Source organism: Choloepus didactylus, chromosome 16, assembly GCF_015220235.1.
Source record: "Choloepus didactylus isolate mChoDid1 chromosome 16, mChoDid1.pri, whole genome shotgun sequence".
Classification (NCBI taxonomy): domain Eukaryota; kingdom Metazoa; phylum Chordata; class Mammalia; order Pilosa; family Megalonychidae; genus Choloepus; species Choloepus didactylus.
The window spans coordinates 31620792-31645307 of record NC_051322.1 but is presented as its reverse complement, the minus strand read 5'-3'; the positions used below and the strand labels follow the sequence as shown (position 1 = coordinate 31645307).

General features: G+C 42.4%; 1 protein-coding gene across 4 annotated transcripts in view; it reads right to left on the bottom strand.

Moving 5' to 3' along the window:
- Positions 1-337: 337 nt before the first annotated feature.
- DYM (dymeclin) overlaps positions 338-24516 on the bottom strand; it is a 448453-nt gene continuing 424274 nt past the window's right edge. For all 4 annotated transcript variants that reach the window (XM_037805588.1, XM_037805586.1, XM_037805584.1 and 1 more), the window contains one exon: positions 338-735. In XM_037805588.1, the coding sequence (XP_037661516.1) occupies positions 586-735 (150 nt within the window). In that variant the 3' untranslated portion in view covers positions 338-585. The remainder of the gene's footprint in view (positions 736-24516) is intronic.

Below are 24516 nucleotides of genomic sequence, written 5' to 3'. Positions count from 1 at the left end.
TCAAACTGCCTGGGCACAGAGTTGATTAAAACCTGGGCCCTCTGAAGGGCAGTCACCCACCCACGTGTCTGCATGTGCACACACACACACACGCAGGTATACATACGATTTCATTTCCTTATTCTTTCTCAACATCTTTTTAGACTGATATACCTTACTTAAAAAAGAAACACACACACAAAAGAGAAATAAAAAAAAAAAGAATTAAAAAAAAAAAAAAAGAAAAAAAAAGAAACGTGTGCATACACAAAAGTGGGTACCGGTAAAGTGTTATATGCCTAAGGCATCAGGTTCCTGGGAAAGTTCTGGGTTTTTGGTTTAGAAATAAAATTGCATGTTAAGTAGCAAGTTTTTATGTTTATTATTGTTGTGCACCCCTCTACCCCCTTTGCACTACAATTTAAGCTGAGTGATCTATTGCCAACAGGCACCAATGTCCAAATCAAAGTGTGCAATAGAAACATACTTGCGTAATCCTCTTTAGAAGATACCCCAGGCAATCTGTCTGTCTGCTTCTCCTCTCCCAGAAATAAAGTAACTAGAAGGACTGCTCAGCTGGAGGGGGTTGGTAGGGGTGTCCTTCCCTTAGTTGGAATCCATTGTGAACAGTTGGATGTCCTGTGGGTTCCAGTACAGGCCCACTGCTGAGTTGTAGACAAGAGACCACACATAGGGGATAAAAAACTCCTCGGGCTGCTCCTCTTCCACGTACTTGAATTTCAATTCTGGAAATTTCTGCAATGAAAACAACATGATTTTATAATTTTGCAGGTACAGCAAAAGCACAAGCAGCAGCAGTTTATCAGTGGTGTGTGCGGGGAGCACCTCTCCTAGTTGGTCACAGGGCCTGGGAGCTTCTGGGCCTTAAAAGACTTTAGCTCTCAAATGACTCCTAAGAAAATGTAAATTACCTGTAGGAAGAGAAAATAATGGGGTAGTGGTTTGGTTGAGAGTTTGCTGAGAGGAGCAGGGACCCTCACGGGGGCCGACGTAAGTGGAGAACCATCACAACTGACAAGTGGCCTCTGCATGGGGCAGCGGGCGAGGCCTAGGGCTGGTTTTCCTAGAGAAACCCGGTGTTCAGGGCCCAGTAGCTTTGGAGCAGAGGGCTTTCCCTCTCACAGTTCCCGAGCCTTGAACTGAACAGGTAGGAGGCTGCCTACAGGGAAATGCTCACGTGGGGGTTCTGGGGGCAGGCAGCTGGCTCAGACAGAGCTTAGCCTCAGCCCCTTCCCCCGTGGGGGCAGGCGGCGATGGCTTCAGCTTTGCAGATGGGGACGGTGCGGCGGGGGGACAAAGCTTAGGTGTGGCAGTACAGACTTCCAAGTGACGGAGGTCTGCAGTCTGCAGTCCCCTGTTTCGCAGTCCTAAGGCAGCACTGACATTTTAGTGCTTCACCAGGATTTGGGGCTTTTGATTTTCCAATTTTAGTGTTTTTAAAACACACTGATTGTGATTGAGACTAGACATCTATTTACTGGATCTTCCATATGATCAGAGAGGGGCAGGGTTAACTGGAAAATGTTTTGTGGAAAGGTGAATTTTGAGTTAAATTTTGATAAAGTTAAATCTCCGTAAAGGAGGGCACTCTGGTCACTGAAGTTGTTTCACAGCCAGGTAATCACAGACAGCACAGCCCCATCTGAACGGCTTCAGTGAAGCCTGCCTTCCTACCTGTTACATGTAGGATATAAACAAGTGGCCCAAATCCCACTGTCTACCCCCAACCTGCCCTACACCCTTGCCCACCCCATACTTCAGCCCCCTTTCCCAGACTACTCTGGTTTAAGGAGAGCCCAAGTCTTTTCAGCCCTTCTATGCTCTGAGCCATCAGTGTAGGCCAAATGTCTTGATGTGTGCTGACGACACAGTAATGACTGCAATTGACAGTACAACTTCTACAATTGGGCTCTTTGGGTCTATTTGGCTGACAAAGTATGATTAGCTCAGCAATGTAGCACTACTTCCTGCACTTGCTGATATGAACTGGGACCCTATTACCCCCGTTGCCACCGCCCTGTTTTTCACTCCCCTATCGGGAAGCCTCCCCGCCCTGTACTCAGCACTCCCTGGGTGCACCCTAATGGCTCAGACAGGTGGTCTCCTGGTGGCCTGGTGCCTTGGGCATCCTTGATGAGGCTTCTTGCACATGGTGCTATTTCTGGTCTGGCATGGAGTTCTCAGGTATGGGAGTACAGGGTGCTTGGAGAGGCCACTAAGTTTTGCCAAGGAAGGCATCTGTCTTCTAGGGAGCAATACAAAGAGATTCTTTTCTGGGAAAAAAATCTGCATTTCGGCAACAGGGTGCAGCTATTAGCTACCACTAACTAAGCACTCACTAAGAACCGAGCCTGCCTGGCAGTTTCACATGGTCAATCACCACCATGTCCTGGCCGAGGCCGAGCTTGCCAACTACACTAACAGAAGACAGAGTGGAGGCTTAGAGAGGCTAAGAGCCTTGTTCGAAGTCACAAAGCCCACTGGGGTAGAGTCACATTTAAAAGCCTAGATCTGACAGAGTGTGCAAAAGTCAGTTTGGAAAGTGACAGAGAGCTAGCCACCTAGTGCTCTGCCCTTACATTTGATTTCCCAGGCAACCTGACACCTTCAGGGCTGGTTTTGTGCCACAGATGACAAGGCCCATAACCAGGCACTCTGCCGGTCCCTGTTGATGAAAAAAATAACCACAAAACCACAATAACGTCAATAATCGAGAAAGGATGGGGGGCTTCTTTGATGAAGAAAAGAAATTAACCCTACAGTCATGGGAATGAAAGTCCTAGTTCTTAGACTCGCCTGACACTGGAGAAAACTTCTGCTGACCCTGAGAGGAGAAGGGTTGGGGGAGGGGTGCAGGTGGCTGGCTGGAAAAGGACCGAGTCCCACAAGTCCTCTTTCAGTTGGAATAACATCCTACATTTCTGTGGTAATGTAGCCATTAAAACGAACTTCTTGTTAGAAATAAACATGACTCAACGATATGAACACTTTCCTCCATCCAGGAACATATCTAGGGGTTTTCCTACGAAAGTCTTAGGAAAGAATGTGAGGCAACTTATCTGAGACTGCTTTCAGCATCTCTTCAGGAGGGTGCAATGGGAAACGAACAAGCAAACTTCCAACTGCTTTCATGAGAATTCCTTCCCACTGAATTAAAGAAACTTAGGCAAGACCTGCTGTGGTCTGGCTCTGAGTTTACCTGCCCTCATGATTTTGGGGGAAATCCTGATGCCTATTCAGTTAGAGAAGGCAATGAGTCAAATTCGCCCTTACAGCATCCAAAGGTGGATCTACGAAAGGGCCACTCGGCAAAGCACACCCTGGGACTAGCTTTCCCACCACCTGGTAAAAGCAGAGGCGAAAATGCCTCATTTCATTTTGGCTGAAGTCTGTATCAAAACACTAATTTGTCTCACCATCTTCAAAGGCACTGGGCATCTCTTAAACAACACGGGGACTTTTTCTCTAATCTGAAAGCAAACTACTTGGCAGGAATAACCCAATGTAGTGGCCAGCACTCCAGATACAATAACAAAAGACCATGAAATTTATAAAACAGTGAACAGTATGTAAAAATCACATAAATAGTATAAACTTTATCTGTCAACGGCAGACACATGTAGATTTTAATAAAGTCATTCCTCAAGCTCATCAATGGTTATTTCTAGGCAGTTCTCTATGAAAATGTATTAATAAATTCTGAGGTTATATCTAATATTTATTGATTACCTGTCATATGGCAGGCACATTCACACACTTTACATATACTCACTTACCAAAATCTTTGAAACAACTAGGAAAAGCACCCAAAAAGCTGGCAGAGATTCGAGTTTGAGCCCTATCTTCTCCTGGTCATTAAGCAGCCATTTACTGAGTGCCTGCTCTTGGAAACACAGTCCTCAGGTAAGACACACATGGTCCTAGCATTCAAGAGGGACAGGTCCAGCCTTATTAGGTGGGTAGCTTGGACAAGTCTTGTATTCTCACTCTGACCCAGGCTCTTAAAATAGAAAGTATACTGAGGTTTTGAATTTAATCATCCTGCCCACTTCACAGGGTAGTGGTGACAATCAGTTGAGATGAGCAATGGAAAAGTGCTTGGTGTAGTGCCGAATACAGCGTAAGCACTCAATCAGTGCTGGCTGTTATTACTGACATTAAAATGATATGCAAATGCTAAGCATACTCTTATTTGATAACTTTAAATTTAAAGACTAGAAACACTGTGATCAGTCCAGTCCTAAGCCCGTTTCTCTTATCCCACCCAACGGACACTTCCCACTTGGGAATCCTGCTCCCTTGACTCTTAATAACAGAAACCTAAACTACCTGAGCCTCCCTACATGAAAACCCAGGAATGAGGGCTGACTGACGGTTTAAAAGCGATAGACTCATCTTCATAAACATCTTTAAAGAATAAAGTTATGTCAGTAAGAGAAGGTAGGTTCTGCAGAATTGCTGACTTTTTCTGTCTCTGAACCAGATTCAGCTGGAAGGGAAGGAACTGGCCCTGAGGTGGGTTTATGGTAGTGAAGATGGAAGGGTCACTTCTAAAATGTAATTGACATTAAGAACATGATCTGTGTGTTCACAACCTTCCTGCAAGATTATGTGGCAGGTTCAACAACATCCATGATGGAGCCAGGGGCGGGGCATAAAACTTGAGCTGAAGAGAGCTGGAGAGGCTGAGGTTAAACAGGAGCTAGGAGGAAGGACACAACCTTTTTTTTTTTTTTTTTTTTTTAATAAATTAAATTCAGTTTTATTGAGTTATATTCACATACCATAACAAGCATCCATGGCGTACAATCAACTACTCACAGTACCATCATATAGTTATGCATTCATCATCCCAATCTATTTTTTTTTAATCATCATTTTAATGAGATATATTCACATACCACGCAGTCATACAAAACAAATTGTACTTTCGATTGTTTACAGTACCATTACATAGTTGTACATTCATCACCTAAATCAATCCCTGACACCTTCATTAGCACACACACAAAAATAACAAGAATAATAATTAGAGTGAAAAAGAGCAATTGAAGTAAAAAAGAACACTGGGTACCTTTGTCTGTTTGTTTCCTTCCCCTACTTTTCTACACATCCATCCATAAACTAGACAAAGTGGAGTTTGGTCCTTATGGCTTTCCCATTCCCATTGTCACCCCTCATAAGCTACATTTTTATACAACTGTCTTCGAGATTCATGGGTTCTGGGTTGTAGTTTGATGGTTTCAGGTATCCACCACCAGCTACCCCAATTCTTTAGAACCTAAAAAGGGTTGTCTAAAGTTTGCGTAAGAGTGCCCACCAGAGTGATCTCTCGGCTCGTTTTGGAATCTCTCTGCCACTGAAGCTTATTTCATTTCCTTTCACATCCCCCTTTTGGTCAAGAAGATGTTCTCCGTCCCACGATGCCGGGTCTACATTCCTCCCCGGGAGTCATATTCCACGTTGCCAGGGAGATTCACTCCCCTGGGTGTCTGATCCCACGTAGGGGGAAGGGCAGTGCCAATCTATTTTTGAACATTTTTCTTACACCAGAAAGAATCAGAATCAGAATAAAAAATAAAAATAAAAAAGAACACCCAAATCATTCCCCCCATCCCACCCTATTCTTCATTTAGTTTTTTGTCCCATTTTTCTACTCATCCATCCATACACTGGATAAAGGGAGTATGATCCACAAGGTTTTCACAATCACACTGTCACCCCTTGTAAGCTACATACTTATACAATTGTCTTCAAGAGTCCAGGCTACTGGGTTGGAGTTTGATAGTTTCAGGTACTTACTTCTAGCTATCTCGATAGGTTAAAACCTAAAAATTGTTATCTATTATATAAGAATGTCCACCAGAGTGACTACTTGACTCCATTTGAAATCTCTCAGCCACTGAAACTTTATTTCGTTTCATTTCACATCCCCCTTTTGGTCAAGAAGATGTTCTCAATCCCACGATGCCGGATCCAGATTCATCCCTGGGAGTCATATCCTGCAATGCCAGGGAGATTTACACCCGTGGGAGTCAGGTCCCATGTAGGGGGGAGGGCAGTGAGTTCACCTGCTGAGGTGGCTTAGCTAGAGAGAGAGAGCCACATCTGAGCAACAGGGACGTACTCAGGGGGAGACTCTTAGGCACAATTATATGCAGGCCTAGGTTTTCCTTTGCAGTAATGAGCTTCATAAGGGCAAGCCCCATGATAGAGGGCTCAGCAAATCAAACCGTCAGTCCTCAATGTTTGTGAGAACATCAGCAACGATCCAGGTGAGGAAGTCCAAGACTTCTGCATTTTCCTCCAGCTCCTCAGGGGGGCCCTGCATATATATTTTTATTCTCCACCCAAATGAGGATATAGCCTTTTGCTTGGAGCTCACGGGGACAACCCAGTAGGGGAGCTCAGTGACTTACTGAGAGCCACCCATGTGCCAGGCACTCCCCACATCACCAATAACCACCCTATTAAAAAAAATGGCATTTCTCAGCTCATTGATTTTCTTTACAACACTAGTGCGATTGGTGCCTCTCTTGTTTATCACCTTGTTTACTTGTCCACTGTTTGTCTCCCCCACTAGAATATGAGCACCAAAAAGGCAGGGACCTTATGAGTATCCGGCATATTATTGACTTTCACGAAATGTTTGTTGAATGATGAATTAAATGGATTGAACAAATGACTTCAAATCCAAACAACACTCCTGTGATACAGGTATTATTAACTCCATTTTACAGACAGGAAAGCCAAGGCTCAGGAAGATATACCAAAAAAGATACAGCTAGTTAGTGGTGGAACTAGAGCTGGGTGAAACTCATGCTCTTTCCACTGTGGCCTCCCGAGGGTCAAGTACCTCTTTTCCAGAATGTCTATATCCAATATGGACACTGGGTTTCCATGTCTTTTAGGTAATGATAATGAGCATCAAACATTCTTCAATGGCCTCCTACCAGTAAGTCAATTAACTTGTAGCCTGAGTGTCCTCATCTGTGAGCTGATGTGGGGGATCTCTAGGCCACACTCCAGCTCTGGAGTCCAAGTGGCCCCAGGCTAGGGGTCAGGAAACCTTGGCTCTGTGCTGGCTCAGTCACTGCTAAGCAGTGTGGCTGTGAGCAAGTTGCAGCATTTCTCTAGGACTCAGTTTTCTCACCTGGAGTAAAACAAAGGACCTCTGAGCTCCTCCCAGTTCCTCTGGCGTGTGGTGTTCTAAGTTGATTCTAATGAGGGCCCACCCTTTGTGTTCTCTGCCAGGCCTCCAGGCTCTGCTGGGTCAACCTGGAGCAAGGGTTGAATGGGCCGGGCCTGGGTGCTGCTGCCACTGTGATGCCAAGCATTTCTGGATTTCTCCTTCACCAGGTTTCACCTGGGGGTAATCTCAGTGGAGAGGTTAAATATTTGACTTGTCCTGAAGTGTCTTGTGGGTTGACAATAGTCTATTTTAAAGGCTAAATATCCCAATTGCTTAAAACCAAGACAAACATGAGGCTATTGCTGTTGCGCTTCTCTGTGACCTGAGAGCTCATGGCTAAGCGGGTTGACGTTCCGTGTTTGGCCCCTGCTTGTGCTGGCTAGTTAAGGCCTGACCCCTTCCTAGGTTGGTGGTCTCCTGAGTTTGTGCCATTGGTCACAGAGGGGGAACCAAAAGAGCAAGTATAGACAGAGAGCACGAATGCATTTCCATTACTAGAAAAATAGTTGCACATGTAGACAGCACATATGCACATTCCTGAATCCCCAGTACCAGCTCCTCTCTCCTGGAGTGAACAAGAGAGCTGGGAGATATTATTTCTTGGACTGTTTGCTTGGAACTCCTCATCAGCACTTAAAGGTTCAGAAAAGGAAACAATGCATAAATAGCAAGAAAAACAAGAGCATGTTCTCTAGGACTGGTTATACAAAGCTAACACTTGAAAGCACAAGGTAAAGAGCTTCCTTTTTCCTGCAACTTATTGTTTTTAAGACCAGTTACTGGGAACATTTTTCCCCCCATATGCGGGTGTATATTAGCCGTTTCTGACCATTCAGCCTAGAAATCTTTGAATATTTAAATGTTCACTTGAGAGCTGGAAACTAATTCTTTTTTTTAAATGTATTTTTTTATTGTGAACTTTAACACAGATACATAACAGTGATAACTTTCAAAGTAAGATCCAACCAGCAGCCACAGAGCAAATTTCAAAGAATCCCATGGGTTATAGCTCTACAATTTCAGTTATTTCCATTACTGTAAAATATAACATATATACAGAAAGGTGTTACCTTTAAAAGCATAGCTCAACAAGCAGTTATACAGGCAATTTCAAAAAATGTTACAGGTTACAGTTCCACAGTTTCAGTTCTTTTCTTATTGTGAAATATAGGATATATACAGAAAGGTGCTAACTTTCAAAGGACAATTCAATGAATAGCTACGGAGCAAATTTCAAAGACTGTTACAGGTTCAGTTCCACCATTTCAGTTATTTCCTTCTAGCTATTCTAATACACTGGCATCCAAAAAATACATATATATATATTTATATAAATTTTGTGTATTCATAATCCTTTGTTGAATCTTATCTTTTGGTACCCCTTCCTCTTGTTTAATCACTTTCTCTATCTTCAGGGGTGTCTAGGCAGTGAACACCCTAACTTGTTCATGTTGAAAGGGGGTGTCGACACTATGGGGAAGAGGGCTGCCTCTGATAGTTGCACTGGGGGCATTTTAAAAGGCTGAAATAACAATAGGCATAAATCCTAAGAGACTTCTGAAAATACTATTCAGTCCACCTGATTAGATGTGAATGCAGCCTTTGCATAACTAGCTGTGCCCAAGTTGCAATTAATTTGTAACCCCCCTCCCACATTTACCTGTCTATCTAGCTAAACATGTTGGAGAGCCAACATATTTTGAAATTTGAAAGTCTCAAAAAATTTGTGTTCTTCAAATATGTCTAAGAAGTTTGAAGAGCTCAGGAAAAGAAAGACAAAAGGTTTTATTTAGCACTGAGGACACTGGGGACACATTTTGTCAGGATTCAGTCCAAGAAATGTCATCGTCTGACAGATCAACAAGACAAAGTTGCCCTTTCCTCTATGCTCCTTTTCAAACCAGTGGAGAACAATAACCCCATTCTGTGATGGCTGCAGGAAGTCCGACTTCCTCACCTGAGGGTGCCATCGTAAGACCACCTGACCACAGAGTCGCTGACATGGCCAACAAACTCCACTTGGCAGCCCAGGGCCCAGTCGCCTGGGCATTCTGAGGCCTTCCCAGCTCTGACACCCATCCAGCTTCTCTAGCTTGGCCTCCTCAGGACCCCTGTGGGCTCCAGCCAGTGACTCTCTGGTGGACTTGCTTTGAGTACTACTCAAGCTCTGGGAAAGCAGAGGAGGGTGCTCTGGGGGGAAAGGGGCTTTGATTTGATAGCCATGGCCAGAACTCCTTGGGAACTGGCTAGCAGAGGGCAGGGTGGTGACTACCTCAGGCCCAGGCTACCCTGCTGGGGAGCCCCTTGCTTTTGCTTTTTTCTTTGAGACAGTTGTTCTGTGACTCAGCTCAAGGAGAGAATATCCATCTACTATGCTTGGAGCTTGGTCTCAATCCAAAGCTACTTACAACAACCCTGTTGTTTTGGTTTTTGGAGCCAGAGGTAATGTTACACTCAAGTTTGGCCAGAATGTTTTTATCAGCTCCAGTGAATCAACCTACCACAGTGGGACATCCGGACGCCCATCTCAGAGACAAAGCAAAGGTCTGATTTAGTGGTTGAGACTTGGGTATAACAAGCAGAGCAAAAGCTTTAAAGACGTCTCTGCTGTCAGCCATGTGATCTGATGGAAACCCACAGGAAGTTCAATGAACAGATGTAGGGCTCAACTGCAATAATTTTATTACCACAAAAGTTCAATGGAGTTTTCCCTCTTCCACCTAAAAATTATATAGATAGTATCAGAAACTCTAGCAAGCACCTGGCATAGCTCCAGAAAGTTAAATGCAATTTAAAACCAAACAGCTATGGAGCACATTGAAAAAAAAAAATTAAGACCATAATCAGGCCTCTGAAAAGACAAGGAGAGGGTGATCCTCAGTGGTGAGGCAGCCTGAGTAAGTGCCAGCTGATGGCAGGATTGATCAGGTTTTTATAGGCAGCACAGGCAGGGTCTGTGGTGGGTAGGTCCTGCTCAGATGAAAAGTAAACTGGTTTCCAGATCCCATCATAAGATAGCAAGGTATATATAGTCTTTTTTTTTTTTTTACTCCAAGGGCAGACTATAAAGTTTGGGGCTTATCCAGCTTCACTGTCATCTCTCTCTCTCACATAATTATTGCAGTTTAACTTTGGGTTCTTCATTAATGGGCCTTTAAACCAAACGTTAGTGAGCGCCAACTATGTATGAGGCACAGTGCTTGGGACTGGAGAGGAAGAAAGAGGAGTAACTCCTGTTTCTCAACAGGGGTCTAATTTAGGGAGCATGACACAAGGCAGAAGGATAACAGTGTCTCCACAAGAGGGGCTCAAATCTGGCTGATACTGGGGTCGGAGGACTTTAGGTGGGCTTCAACAGCAAACTTTGGGAGAAAGAAAAAACTGCCAAGTTAGGAACTATCTAATATCATCAATTTGGCTAAATTATTTCCTGAACAAGATTGAACTTCAGGCTTTTCTGTGTGTAATGGAATGAGTTACAAATATATCATATCAAATATTATTACTTAACTGACAAAAAGAAGATAAACACTGGTCTATGAATAATAACAAAACTAATTGTGAAGTACTTCTATTTTATGAAAACTCATTTTAAAATAAGTGAAAAAATAAATTAAAAATACAGAAAATTACAAAGGGCCACTAATTAGAAGCAAGTCACAAATTAAGAAACATAAAGCTAAGATTAAGAGGCACTGATGCGGGAGGCTCAGAAGAGAGTTCTGTCCCGTTGTATATCCAGGACCACTGAGGCCGGCCACGCAGAGCCTGCTTCAGAGAAGCACTCCCAGGGGAGCAGCCACCTCTCCTGGAGGCCAAGGCTAGGCCACCAACCACCCCGTGCTCAGGAAACTGTCTTGCTCACCTGAGTTTTTACGAGTGGCGCTAAACAGTTGTAACTGTGGCCAAAGGACTCAGAAAAGAGGATATGAAGGGTATAAAGTTGAAACCTCCGCAAACTTAGCACCAGAACTTGAAGCCCACTTGAGTTTGCAGCCTGACCAAATGTCCCTTCGGACCCTTCTCTCACAGACCTAGGCTAAGGGGGTTCACGGAAAGGAGAGACTTCCCTTTGTCTTCAGTTTCAAGTCTCTTACTCTGGTCTGGGGGCAGGGCTAGTTCGGGAAGAGCCCTGATAGATGGATGGATGGGTTCTGACATCGGGGACAGGGCTGGGGCAGGGAGAGAGCTGGCATTCCAAGTGAGTAAACAGGCAGAGGCTAGAAAGTAGACTCTCTGGGAAAGGCTAGGAATGTGGCACGGCCAGAGCAAAGGGCTCCAAGAAGGCTGCCAGCTGAGCCAATGTTGGAAAGATGGGCAGAGGCACAGGGTGGGGGCCTCGAAGGAAAAAGTCTATTCACTTGGAAAGCCTAGAGCTGGGAGAACAGGTCGAGGATAGATATATATGAGGTGGCAACTGAAGTTGCCGGATGTACAAAATCTGCAAGAAGACTGAACTGTGTATCACTAAATCAAACCACCTGTTCCTGGGACAAATCAATTCCAATTCAGGAGACTGGGAGGAGGAGAAGATTTTGATTCCAGGGTAGGAGATGAGGTGCAAAAGGTGAGAATTCACTGGCAGAATTTCTTTTTGCTGAAAGCCGGCCAAGAGGGGGATCCAGAAATGAATGGAATTGTTTTGCCCTTTTGGAGATAAAGTGGTGGGGCCCATCTTTCTGGATAGGACCCAGGTATCTGGCAGAGAGAGAGAGAGATTTAGAAAATAAATGCATTACTACAAGATAAAATTCTAACTAGAGTATAAGAGCCATGAGGGCAGGAATTTTTATTTTTCTTCCACTGATCTATCTCCTAGTGTTTATTTGTTGAGTGAGTAAATGAAAAAAAATGAACAAATAAAGGGATACAAATTGCCTGTGGAAGAATACAGAGTCATGAAAAAAGAGAGTTTGGAAAAGTTAATCTTGCATATAGGTAAGTTAGTGGAATAGCTGCCCAAAGTTATTTGGGACCAAATGAGCCATATATAACCCATAGCACTTTGAGAAGTAAATGGTCTCTCTTAGTTGGAATTTTGGGGGCAACAGTTCAATCTAACATGAATTTACTTGTTAAATTGCCTGCTTTCCTTGCATCCACCATCCTACCACAATCCTATTCTTACTTACCTAGGAAGATCTGGCTCCTGGACAATGGATAATGTTGATATAGATGGTTGCTGTCATATTTTATATTTCAATATATATCTAATCATGGAAAATGAAGTCATCACATGTATTTGAGTTATAGATACTCATGGACTGGACTGATGGTGAGACAAGTTCATTTTTAAAGAGCTCTTTACTTTTTACTCTTGTCAAAGTTGCAATATGGTAAAAAAAGAAAAAAAAGGCTATGGACTCAAAAACAGTTAAGTCCTAATTATCATGTCTGTGATAATCTTTCTTCATACTAGTTTTTTTTTTTTTTTTTTTTTTTTTACAGACTCATTTATGAACTAGAGGAGTGTGAGCTATGGGGTTGGAGGAAGATTCTGAATCATGTTTAGACAAATTTTGGCAAAAGAAGGATCTTGGCCATGCCTGGAGTTTTAACACTGGGAGTGATGTGCAATGACACCCAGAGGTTCCTCAGATTCCATTCAAGGAGAGTTACCTTAGTGAAGTTCCAAAATCACGTGGGTGAGGGCAGACAGAAAGGCTTCACTGGCTTTCCCCAGCCAGTGAGTGAAGGAGTTTGGGAATTTTATCAAGTAGGAACACAAGTTTTTGCTAGCATGTGTCAAAAAGATATCTAGAAAGAGAATTTCAACTAAGCCAAAGATGGAGATATGATGTTGTCTTTAATTTCTTTAGAGCTATCTTCTTTGAACATTCTTAGGATGTAAGATGTAAGCAAACTTGATAGTTTTTGAAGCCTTGAAGGGACATCATCCATTCTTAGAAAAGTCAGGCCTTAATTACTCCTTAGCAAGAAGTAAAATTAGGCTCTGATAATCAACATTCCAGTGCACCCATTACATAGGAGGATTTTTTTCCTCTCTGCTTACGGAAAGACCAATCAAAGTGGTATTTGAAAAGCTTTGTGGTTGCTAAGCCAATTATATTTTCCTCAATATACTAGGGGAAAATCCTACCTAAATCCCACAGTTTTAAAGGCAAGCATTTTATATCCTGAAAGAGTGAGTGTAGTCCCAGTGCCTCCTCTGGCTGTGCTCCCTAGTGACCCACACATCCCCAGGTGGGTGAGCCAGGCCTGTGGCTCCCCTGTCAAACGCGACAGTCCCGGAGCACGGCTATTCTAACATGTACTGCCAGAGAATTAAAGGCACATCAGGAGCTTTGTTTACATTTCAGTCATTAGGAGAGAATTAGGAAATCTAGAAGGCGGTGAACAGAAGCAGAACGCTCTAAAAGGTTCCTAATCCTATCTGCTGAAGAGGTGAATTTGATGTGAAGTGAGTCTACCTTGGATTCCATTCAAGGAGAGTTAACGTTGGTGAAGTTCCAAAATCACATCGCTGTGAGGTAGAGTCATCTGGAAGATGGGATCCCCCAGCTTGCAAATAACAGTTCTAGGTCAACTAGAAAAGTCCCTATTACTTTCCTGAGCCTTAAGTCTAATAAATCATGGAATGACAGAATGTTAGCACAAGAAGGGACCCCCACACATTCAATCCTATCTTTTTAAAAAGGCACAAACAAAATTCCAAAAATCTTCAACAGTCATAATGCATATCAAGTTAATTGGAATTTATATTTAATTACTGGTATACAAGTTTATTTTTTCAGGAAACTGTCCTAATACAGTAAAAAAAAAAAAAAATATATATATATATATAATTCCTTCAAACTTGGGCTTGTTCTCTTTGGGAAAGCAGGTGACCCTTTCCTTTTGTGTTTTCATCCTCTTGAAGTAGTAAACATATATTAAATTGATTCAAAAGACTAATTCTATGTTATGTATCACCCTGTATGGTATCATCTTAGCGTATTCTTCCAATGTAAAAAATAGCTATCAATTGTGAAAAGTTCAGTTGGTTGAAAGGCTCAAGACAGGAGAATAAGCAATGAATGCATCAGAAAGAACTAATCAAAGCACAACCTGTCCAATTTTTCTCAGGGAAAACATGAACAGGAAGAAGCAAGACAGAGCAAAGTGGGTGGCTGGGAGGTCACTGAGGAGTGGGGATGAGAAAAACATGAGCACGGTGGAGTTATATGATTTGAGAACCAGTACCAAAATAGAGAAGTGAAGGGGAACCTGCCCTACTACATATTAAAATAAACTGTAAGGGTAAAATAACTGAAGGGCATAATACTCCTCCTGCTAATCTGGACCACCATAGATGCATATTTGGAATTTATACCTCCTGTCATAGGAGAACTAGCCCAAAGATCTGTATAAAATTTTCTCTTCTAGGGAAGATAGGCTATATATTATTTTATAGTTTAAAAAAGGGGTTGAGATTGAAAATTAAAAACTAAAGTTTTAATTTTGAAAATTTGAGATTTAAAAATTTTAAAAAACATCCTAGTACATGAAAGAGCCAAAGCCCACACTTCCTTTATGTACTGTTTTACATGAAGAACACTCTGACCCCAGACTTTTTCCTCCTCTCTTCTCTCTTCAACTTAATCCATCAACTACCCCATCTACAACATGAAAAACACCATGGTGTATGGCAGTCATAAAGCAAAGCTCCCATTATTAAGGAGACGAAAATCTAGTTGAGACAAATATAACTACACAAACTAAACATTTATATAACAATCTCATTGTTAAATACCAAGAAGAGTGGTAAAGAGAGTGAACCGGTAGAAGAATTCCCAGCAGGAAGAGGTCAATAGATTTATCAGTTCTGGGAAACCTTCCTGGAGGAAGTGGGACCTGGACTGTGACCGACAGGTGGAGAGGGGCTGAGGAGGTCATTTCAGGCAGGGACAAGCAAGGCAGGAGCGAACAGTGTGCTCTCTGTCCTGGAGACATGCTGGTAGGAACTGGGGTCTGGGGAGTCTGAATTGTATACATTGTATTTCCTGAATTCTTGAGGTGTAGCAGAGCGGGGCAGTAAAGGAGTAACAGAGGTGGTGAAGTTTATTGAAATGCCTGGGTAGTGGAGGTGGTGGTTAGGATGGTGATGGTGTGTGTGTGTGTCAATCCCCCCCACCCCCCAAAAAACCCTATACCTCCCTTCCCCTTCTCACGCTGCAGAAATGAGATCATCCGTACTGCCTACCAGGTGCTTGTTAGAAATGCCAATTCTTGGGCCCCAAGTACTCCGTGTTTCAGGAAGTCAGAAGGGAAAGAATGACCAAACATGGAAGGAATTTGGACTCTGGAGAAGGAGCCATACATATGAAAGTAAAGATTCTTAGGAATGGGGAAGGCCTGAGATTGAAGAATTGCAGAAGCATTTCTGCATGCTGGAGCTGGAAAGATTTAGACATCTAGATACCATCTAGCCCAGCTCCCGCAACTGGCATATGAAGAAACTGAGGCCTATAAGAACAACGATTTGTCTCAGGCCTCAAGGCTAAAATATGGTGGAGATCAAACAGGAACCCAGTATTTTGGGCCCTTGGCTAGGCTGGCCCTGAGATACAGACAGAGGCTGGGAACCATGTGCATGGAGCCTGAGAGCAAAGTGAAGGTTATCAACAAGAAAGCACATGAAAGGAGGGTGAAAATGGTGTTTCAGAACAATCCGGTAGGTCCAAAGTCTGCTAAGAGTTTCCTCAGCCCACTGGTATGCAAACTATTTCACAAATGATTCATTTCTTTTATGCTTCTGCTGTCTGCCTTTAAAAGATGATGATGCTAATTGGAGACAGATTCTGAATACAAAGTGTCAAGGATTCCTCTAATCCGCAGGGATAACATATTCTTTGGTGTGAAGTTCTAAACAGACTGAGGAGCCCTGCCCATGGCCCGTCTTAATAGCACAAAGCCCAACTGCGTGCTCCCCAAAAGTTCAGCATGGCCAAAGAAGCAAGTTGTTAAACGCAAGCGGAGCAGAGTGATTTGGGTAAAATTATTTAAATTTCCTTTCTTGGACAAAGGTTTCCATGCACTTGAAATGGGAAGGCAAAGACTATGAAGAGCTGACGCCCAGTAAGGTTGGATGAAGAAATGTTTCCCTCTAGGGTTCTAAGAAAAATCCTGAGAGGGCTCATGTAAAGTGAATATATAGACAACAAGCGGCTTACTCGAGGGGTAACGCTGGCTCCCTGGTGCCATCCTGGGCTGGCACTGCCACAGGAGCAGGGGTGGCCTCCAAGCCCACCTTGGAGGGGAGCGACAGGAGGGCAGTGAGGGGTTAGAGGGTACTGCGGTGTCTCTCAGGCTGCTGCAGCCACATTCACGTTCCTTTGCTGCTGCCACGCTCTGCCCCCACGTCCCCGAAACAGAGCTCCTCAGGGAGACTTGAGGACTACAGTATGGGCTCAGAGTTCTTCTTTATTCTAGCACCAACAAAGAACAACTGGATAGCTCAGTAAAAAGAGGGTATTTCCAAAACCAATATAGAGCAAGGGTACTAAACAAGGGACAGGTGATGTGATCATAAATCAAATATGGTCCAGATCTCATGCTACACTGCTGAGGAAAACAGTCACCAAAAGCTAATGAAAGTGAACAAAGTAATATTTGTAAGCTGAAAGAAAGATCAAATCTTCCATTTACAAGAGCCTATTCTTTTCCATTCATGATTCCTGCTTTTACCCTCTGCTGTACCAAAAGGCATAGGTTTCATGGTTCATTCCTCAGTGTGTTAGCAGTTTAAAACTTGGCCCACCAAATCCAAAAAATGGAGTCTTGAACTGGCCTCAGGGCAGGTTAGACATTTAACTGCACTGGTACAAATCCATGTGATTTGATTTTTTTTCTGTAATTTTTTTAAGAAGAGAACATTTTTAACATTTTACAACATTATGAATACGCAATGCCACTGCCCGCAGGTTCAGAGAAAAATAAGCACAGAGGGGGCAAAGCAGTGACACTAACTGAGAACACCAGGACCCCACGGATCAGAGCGGAGCCGCCGGCTATGAAGAGGGTGACTCCATGAGCGCCACCACCCTCCCCGACACCGACGTCGCTCACACCGAGGGCCGGCAGGGCTCCAAACAGGCAGCCACACTCTCACACGCTGCCCTCTAGAACAATGGTCAGGAAGAGTGCGGCGAGGAAGCTGGGACTCAGACTTGGTTCCACTTCCCTCTGGCAGTGGCCTCTGCACGCTGGAGTTGACCCTAAACATCATCTGAAGGATCTGGTTCGAGTCCTGGAGCCACCATGCCTTATCTCTTTCGCTGCCTGAAAGCCAAAGCTGGGCCGGGCACAATATTTTGACTTCTGCCCCCTTTTGTGGCCCAGCTTAGACATCCTGGAGGTTGTAGAACCAGGCAGTCGGCATGTAGTGGTCCTATGGCCACTGTCATACATACCAAGTATTTGAAATTTAAATAAACACTATGATAAGGAAGCAGAAATTTTTGAAGACTAACTTGTTTCCCTACCAATGAGGCTATGGATGGCTTGATGGAAGGAAATGCTAATAAACTCAGACAAACAGCATCACCTCTTTGACACCTGGTCCCCTTATCTGTAAACCATTACTGCTGACAAGGCCTGCCCTGACTGGTGGCAGCGACCAGAGATGCTGAAGACTGGCTGTGACATCTGAGGGCTCACATGGGGCTGGGGGTCCAACAGGGACCAGGCAGGGCTGCTGGTCAAAGAAAAACTGGAAAGAGAGGGACCCTCCCTGCTCCTTCATTTGGTTCTCTGCTGTTATTTTTCAAACCAATGTCCCAGAAGGCAAATACAACATTTGAAGGTAAAGCATTTGAAGATCTACAGTCATTTTCAAAACATCACTGTGGTTTAAGAGGAAGGAGTCTTATATTTTACAACCCAGGCTCTAATTACATCAAATTTACATATTCCAATAAAGGAAGATAGATTGATTACCTCTTTTAATTAAATTTCAGGGACTCACCATGGATAACTTGATTTGTTATACATTACAAACATGAAAATTGAACAAAAGTGGAATTTACTTTGAAAACATTCACAAAACATTGTCAAGGATCTTTCAAAAGGAAAATCTAAATTTAAATAATCAACACACTTTATTTTAAGATTTGGATATTGGAAACATTTAAGTAATAAAATATTCCTTTATACTTGGGTTTATTTAGAACAAAAGAATGCAGAAAAAAAAAGAATGCAGACCATATTTTTACTTTTTTTTTTTTTTTAAACCCAACTTGGTATAAAGAAGAAAGTAAATGGAAAACTATCAACTTCCCATAAAGAAAACTATCGTATGCTCAGCATGAAAGGACAAATATCTAAGTTCTAGGGCTTTTTAAATACTGCTTTACTTTCTTTTTTTTTTTTTTTTTTTTCCTTCATCAACCCATTTATTTTAAGATGGTTTTGTTCACACACTATACATTCTGTCCTAAGTAAACAATCATTGGTTCCCTGTATAGTCACATATTAATTTATTGAGCACCATCACCACTATCTATATAAGGACATCTCCATTTCTTCCACAAAGAAGAAGGAAGAGTCAAAGAAGGCAGAGAGACAAAAGAAAAAGAAAAGACAAAGAGATAGAGAAAAACAACAACAACAAAAATGACAGCTAGAAAGCAGCAAAAGGAAAGATAGCATTAACCTAAAGTAGAATAAAGAGTCAGACAACATCACCAATGCCAGGAGTCCCATACCCTTCCTCTATTCCCCCCACCCCCATATGCATTTAGCTTTGACATATTGCCTTTGTTATATTAAAGGACTGCTTTACTTTCAAAAGAAGCAGATTAAGGAACGAGAATGGTGTGCTTTTTGCAAGAATAATTTACATTGAAGATACATCTTCTATGGTTCCTCCAGCCTAGTGAATGTACAAAACACCCTCTGATGAAGAAAGATGTTTTAAGAAAACTACTGATTAAGTCCCTATCACAAGATGATCTGCTCGCTGATGTGTCCTTCCTTCCTTTTTATTATAATTTATATTAGCACTGTAACCACTGATGCTTTAACAAATACGGCATTTTAACACAATGGCAGATACAAAATAATGGTTTTCTTTGCCACCTGGTTGTCGGGTCTGCATCTCCTGGTTATGACTAGACAAGGGCCCCAAGCAAGTGGCTGGCGTCCTGTGTCCTGGCTGTTCTGGTAGTCAGGGCTGCAGCAGTGGGCTCAGCTGCTGTGAGGGGCTGAGGGGCCGCGGTGTGAGGTGAGCCCCGCCAGTACCACTGCAAGCCCAACATTTTATTACAGAAAATTTCACCCGTACACAAAAGTAGAAAGAGGAGTACAGTGAACCCTGTGAGCGTATCAGCCAACTACAAGGCATCGACTCCTGGTCACTTGCTTCATCTCACGCAACTTCTTTCCCGAGTTATTTTTTTGTCAATCCTGATATTATATAATTTCATCCTTAAATACTAATGTATGTAATCTCAAAGAGATAAGGACTTCTAAGATACAAATTAAATTATAGGTTGACCCTTTGTAACATAAAAATATTTATTTAAAAAAATGAAATATGGCCCTTGCTCTTAAGGATTTTAACATTTACCTGGAGAGCAAAGAGAAACGCAAATGGAAAAAACAAAAAACACTAAAAAGCAGTTCTCCAATGTAACCTAATGTTTGCAGGTGCAATGTGCTAATTGTTAATTCTGACTTAGACGGATTCAAGGGTCTGCATAAACTGGCTCTCGTTGGCCTCTAGCTTCCTCTTCTACCTCTTCTTTACACAAAGCATCAGCCTCAGCTAAAAAGAACTCTCCAAGGCCCTCTGCACACTCCAGGCAATTGCCCACCTCCATGCTTGTCCTGAGGCTGCTCTTTACAGTTAAGATGTTTTTCCCAATCGCATTATCACTGCCCATAGAGCTGGCTCAAATGCTTCCGCCTCCTCAAGGAAGTCTTGCAGGGTTCTTTCTAGTGCTCAGGACCCTGCCTGGCCAGAGGCATTTATCTGTACATTTTCCACAAGGTGTTTCTCTTGCTACTGGATATAAATGTTTTGAAGGCAGGATCTGTGAGTTCACCAGCTACAGCTCCAGGTAAGGCTTTGCTGACTGAGGAACAGTTCCCCTTACCAAGGGTGATGGCGGCTTTAGAGAGAGAGAGAGAGACACTGTGGCCAAGAGCTGTCAGGGGAGATTGACAAGATAGTGGAATCTGGAGCGGTCCTGAAGGAGCAGAGAGGTGGGAAGGAATTTCAGGCAGAGAAAGCCTGGCCAAGCCAGAAAAGAGTTCTGACATCCCCATGAAATGAACCCTGTGAGGAGTTCCTGGGTAGTGTGGGAGCATGAACAAAAGGGTCCATAATGAAACCTGACCATGCTCCTATATGGCTTAGACAAAGAAAATTCCTTGTTGTTTCCCCCTGAAACCACTGCCATAAAGATACCAGGAAGAAGAGAAGGTGTTTAAAGCTTAGTCATGGAGACATCTACAATAATAATAATAATAATAATAATAATAATAATAATAATAATAATAGAAGCTGGTAAGTATGTGAAATATACAAATATACATAAATAAGTATGATTCATGGAGTTAAGGGAAGGGAGAAATTACTTGAAACTGGGGGCATCAAGAAAGGCTTCAAGGAGAAAGTGGCCATTGGGTAGCCTAGAAACAGTGGGTATGATTTGGACAAGGGAGGAAGGGCATTCCAGGCAGCTAGAACTGCATAAGCAAAGGAATGGAGGCAGGAAAGCACAGGAGTGCCCAAGGACCAGTGTTCAGTTTTCTTGGAGAATGGGGAATCAGAAGGGGAACAATGTGAAACAAAGCTTGAGAGGCAGGTTTGTAGAGACTGACTGAATCTGCATCTGCACTTCGTTCTATGTGCAAAGGGGAGCCACTAAATGTACGTGAGCAGAGCAGAGACCAGGCTCAGAACCATGATTCTGGAGAATTACTTGGAAGCAATGTGATCCATTGGGATTGGAGGGAGAGCATCCCTAGGAGAAGAGGATCAGCTAGGAGCCTAGTGCAGGGGTCCAAGGGACAGGGGATGAGGGCCTGAACCCAAGACATGACAGTGGGAACAGAGGAGGGGACAGACATCTGTGACAATGCCCAGAAAGGGAGGTTAAGGCTCGGAAGCAACAGATCTAGAACTAAATCATTGTCTCCTCTGTTGACCATCACATTTCATAGGTTCTGAGTGCAATGACCTTTGTTACTTTAGTTTTTCAATAGAAACAAAGGAACAGACACATAAAAGTCCATTTCCATCCTCTGTCTGGCTCCATTCTAATGAGTCTTTATCTTTCTGATATGGTTTTTCAAGCCAGTTTGCCTCTGGGAAAGTGGCCTCGGTAAAGCTGACTTCACAATGCCTTTATGTTTAGCTCAGCAGTAGCGGATGAGACAAGCCCAACTCCCCCAGCACCCCCAGTCCTGATAGCCTCATAACCCAGATTAAGCAAACTGTCTGGAAAGGTTGTCAAAATTATAATTCTCCTGCCTCTGTCTTCAAAAGTTAGGAAAAGGGGGGAAAGCCTGGGAGAAAGCCTCAATACATATTTCTGACGGAAGATGTTTTACCTCATTTTGTACATTTTAATCGTTGATCATCAGCTTTGTAAATATCTTAGACAGCTATAACAATGGCTTAGGAACAGGGACAGACTTATTGTCACCAACTATTAACTTGCTGATCAGAGTCTAGGAAGTGCACCCTTATCTAGCCTGAGTTTGGGGACACACTGACTAATGCCCCTCTGCAGTCCCCTGGCCTTGACTCTGGGATCTCTGAGGCCCGGCAAAGGCACAAAGGGACGGACGGACTCTTTCCGTCCTCCAGTTGTACATACGAAGGCAGGAAACTGCCACCCACATGTTTGGGAAAAAACAGCAAGTCACCAGGATTCCAGGGACAGAAGTTAAAAAGGAGTGGACTCAGGGTGCTCCATGCCAACGCACAGCATCCAACCCCGTTTCCCAGGCGCCGAGCACACGCGGATGGCCATGCTCTTTGCCATCTGTCCACCCCCACCTCTGTCCTTGCATTATTTGGAAAGGAAATAGGAGTCCTTGGGATGTACTAGAGTTAAGGGTTCCAGCTTAGAAAAACTGATTCCTGTGAGAGGCTCATAATCTATATGAAGTTTAGAAAAGCTTATTCCCCTTCAGAAACGAACATCCAAATCTCCTTTCAGGGTTTCTTCCCCACCCGATTTTCTTTTCACTTTTGGAAATGAGGGATGGGAAAGGAGGTGGGTGGGAGGAAGGAGGAGATTATAATAAATTTGGAAAGCCATTTATATGACATTCCTTAATCTGAGAGCACAAGGCAACAAAATCCCCAGGGAGGAACACTGGAATATTCTGCCATTATCAATTTTTATTTATCTCTAATCTCCCCTTACCCCAGTGTGGCAAAATACAGATAACCTGCACCAAAACAGGAAACAAGGAAGAAGAGAACAAGCACATATTCAGAAAGTTAAACAGCAACAGCTACTCCTTGGAACTCGCCCACTGAGATTACGCCCTCTGTCCAATACCCAATACCTTACACGGCCCGGTTCCAGAGAACGCACACGAGTGGGTGATTAAAACGCCTCGCAATTACTCATGGAAGATTAATTAAACAACGTGTTCATTATCCATGTCCAAAAAACTTCCCTCTTAAAAAAGCTCAGGAAAAAAGTTGTACTCAAGAAGGCTGCGCTTGGTAAATTAATTATATAGACAGAACTAAAGCAATATGAAAATGAAAGACACCATCACAGAGCCAAGAAATTGAATGTGGTTCAAGATGGTCCTGCCCAAGAGGAGCTCCTTATCTAGAAGGCCAGCTGTCAATGTATAAAACAATGAAAATTCAAAGTGTGAAGGGCTCTCACCTGGCCTAACAGGTGCTGGGGAAAGGCTTCACTGAGGAGCTGACGTTTTCTAAATCCTGAAAGAAAGGGGTCAGTTCTGGTGGGGAGGAATCATTTTAGACACTGGGGCAACACGAATCGAGTCGTGTATGCAAAAGCAACGGCAATGTCTTATCTTTAAGAGGGAGAGGAGAGAGTAAAGCTGTTCACTATTTTTATATTTTACTTCTTATAAACTGATATCAATATTTAATTTTTTAAGTCTGTATAGAATCATAAAACTTAGAATACAACCATATACATCATAAAACTTAATTAGAACAACTGTACTTCTTAGGCAGCTTCCAGCTAGGAAATATAAATTCTCTGATTTCAAAATGGGGTGTTTCATAAACATTCAACTGGTCAATAAAAATTAATTTCAGAAATCTCAGTTATTTTAAACTATCTCATTTATTCTATTCTCCCCAAAAGCCATTTATAACTTAAAAAGAAAATGCCTTTAAAAATAAACATACAAAACTTTCTATCAAACATATAATTCTGAAAATAGATTTGTTTTTGTGAAGCCCTCCATAGCAAGCTTTATGATTTTATATACTCTAAAATAATTGTTAAGAGTAGGAAATTTCACATTCACTTTCTGAAGGCCAGGTAGAACTTTCAACTATATTCTATTGGATTAAATCCTACTTGAAAGTTAAATAATGCAAAACTCTGACAGACTGATGCACGGGAATTTTTAGTCTTTGCACTTATACATGGAGAAGCAGGTAACACATATTTGAAATCTCCAGCAAGCGTTTGTTAGATTCTATGAATATATCATTTGGGGGTATCATGTTTCAAACATAAGCTTATATTTGTTTTTCAGATTTTTAAAGTCTGCAAATGAAAGAAATCTAGTTTTAATTTCTCCCATGTTCAAAATTGTAGTTTCCCTCTTTACTTTCAAACATTGTTTCGCAATTCAACCCCTTTAATTGTTGCTTATTATATATCTAGTATTAATTGTAGTTATCTCATGATTAAATACTGAAGTTTAACAACAGTTGCCCTATTATTGAGGATTGCTAAACTATAAATGAATTATTTTCTCAAATTTTTATACACTTGTATGATTAAAATTAGCTATATTTTTTATTTCTGAAAGTACTACACTGTTTAAGGTATACTTAAAAGTTACCTGTTTAGCTAGCTCATTGTTAGAATTAACTCAAAAACAGAAATTGTGTAAGTCTCTGAGACGAACCACGAGCTTTGGCTCTTGGTTCTTTGCACAGCATGTCACTAAATACCTTCAGAAGGTTTCTGCATTTATTTTAGAGAAAGCAGAAATACAATCTGCTTTTCCATTCCTACTCCCATTCCCATAATCCTTTGCATAAAAACCACTGACTCCATTAACTTCTAAGTTTACACATTCATTATGATACCTTCCTCTAATTCATAATGGGCAACTTTTTAATTACAAAATTAAAA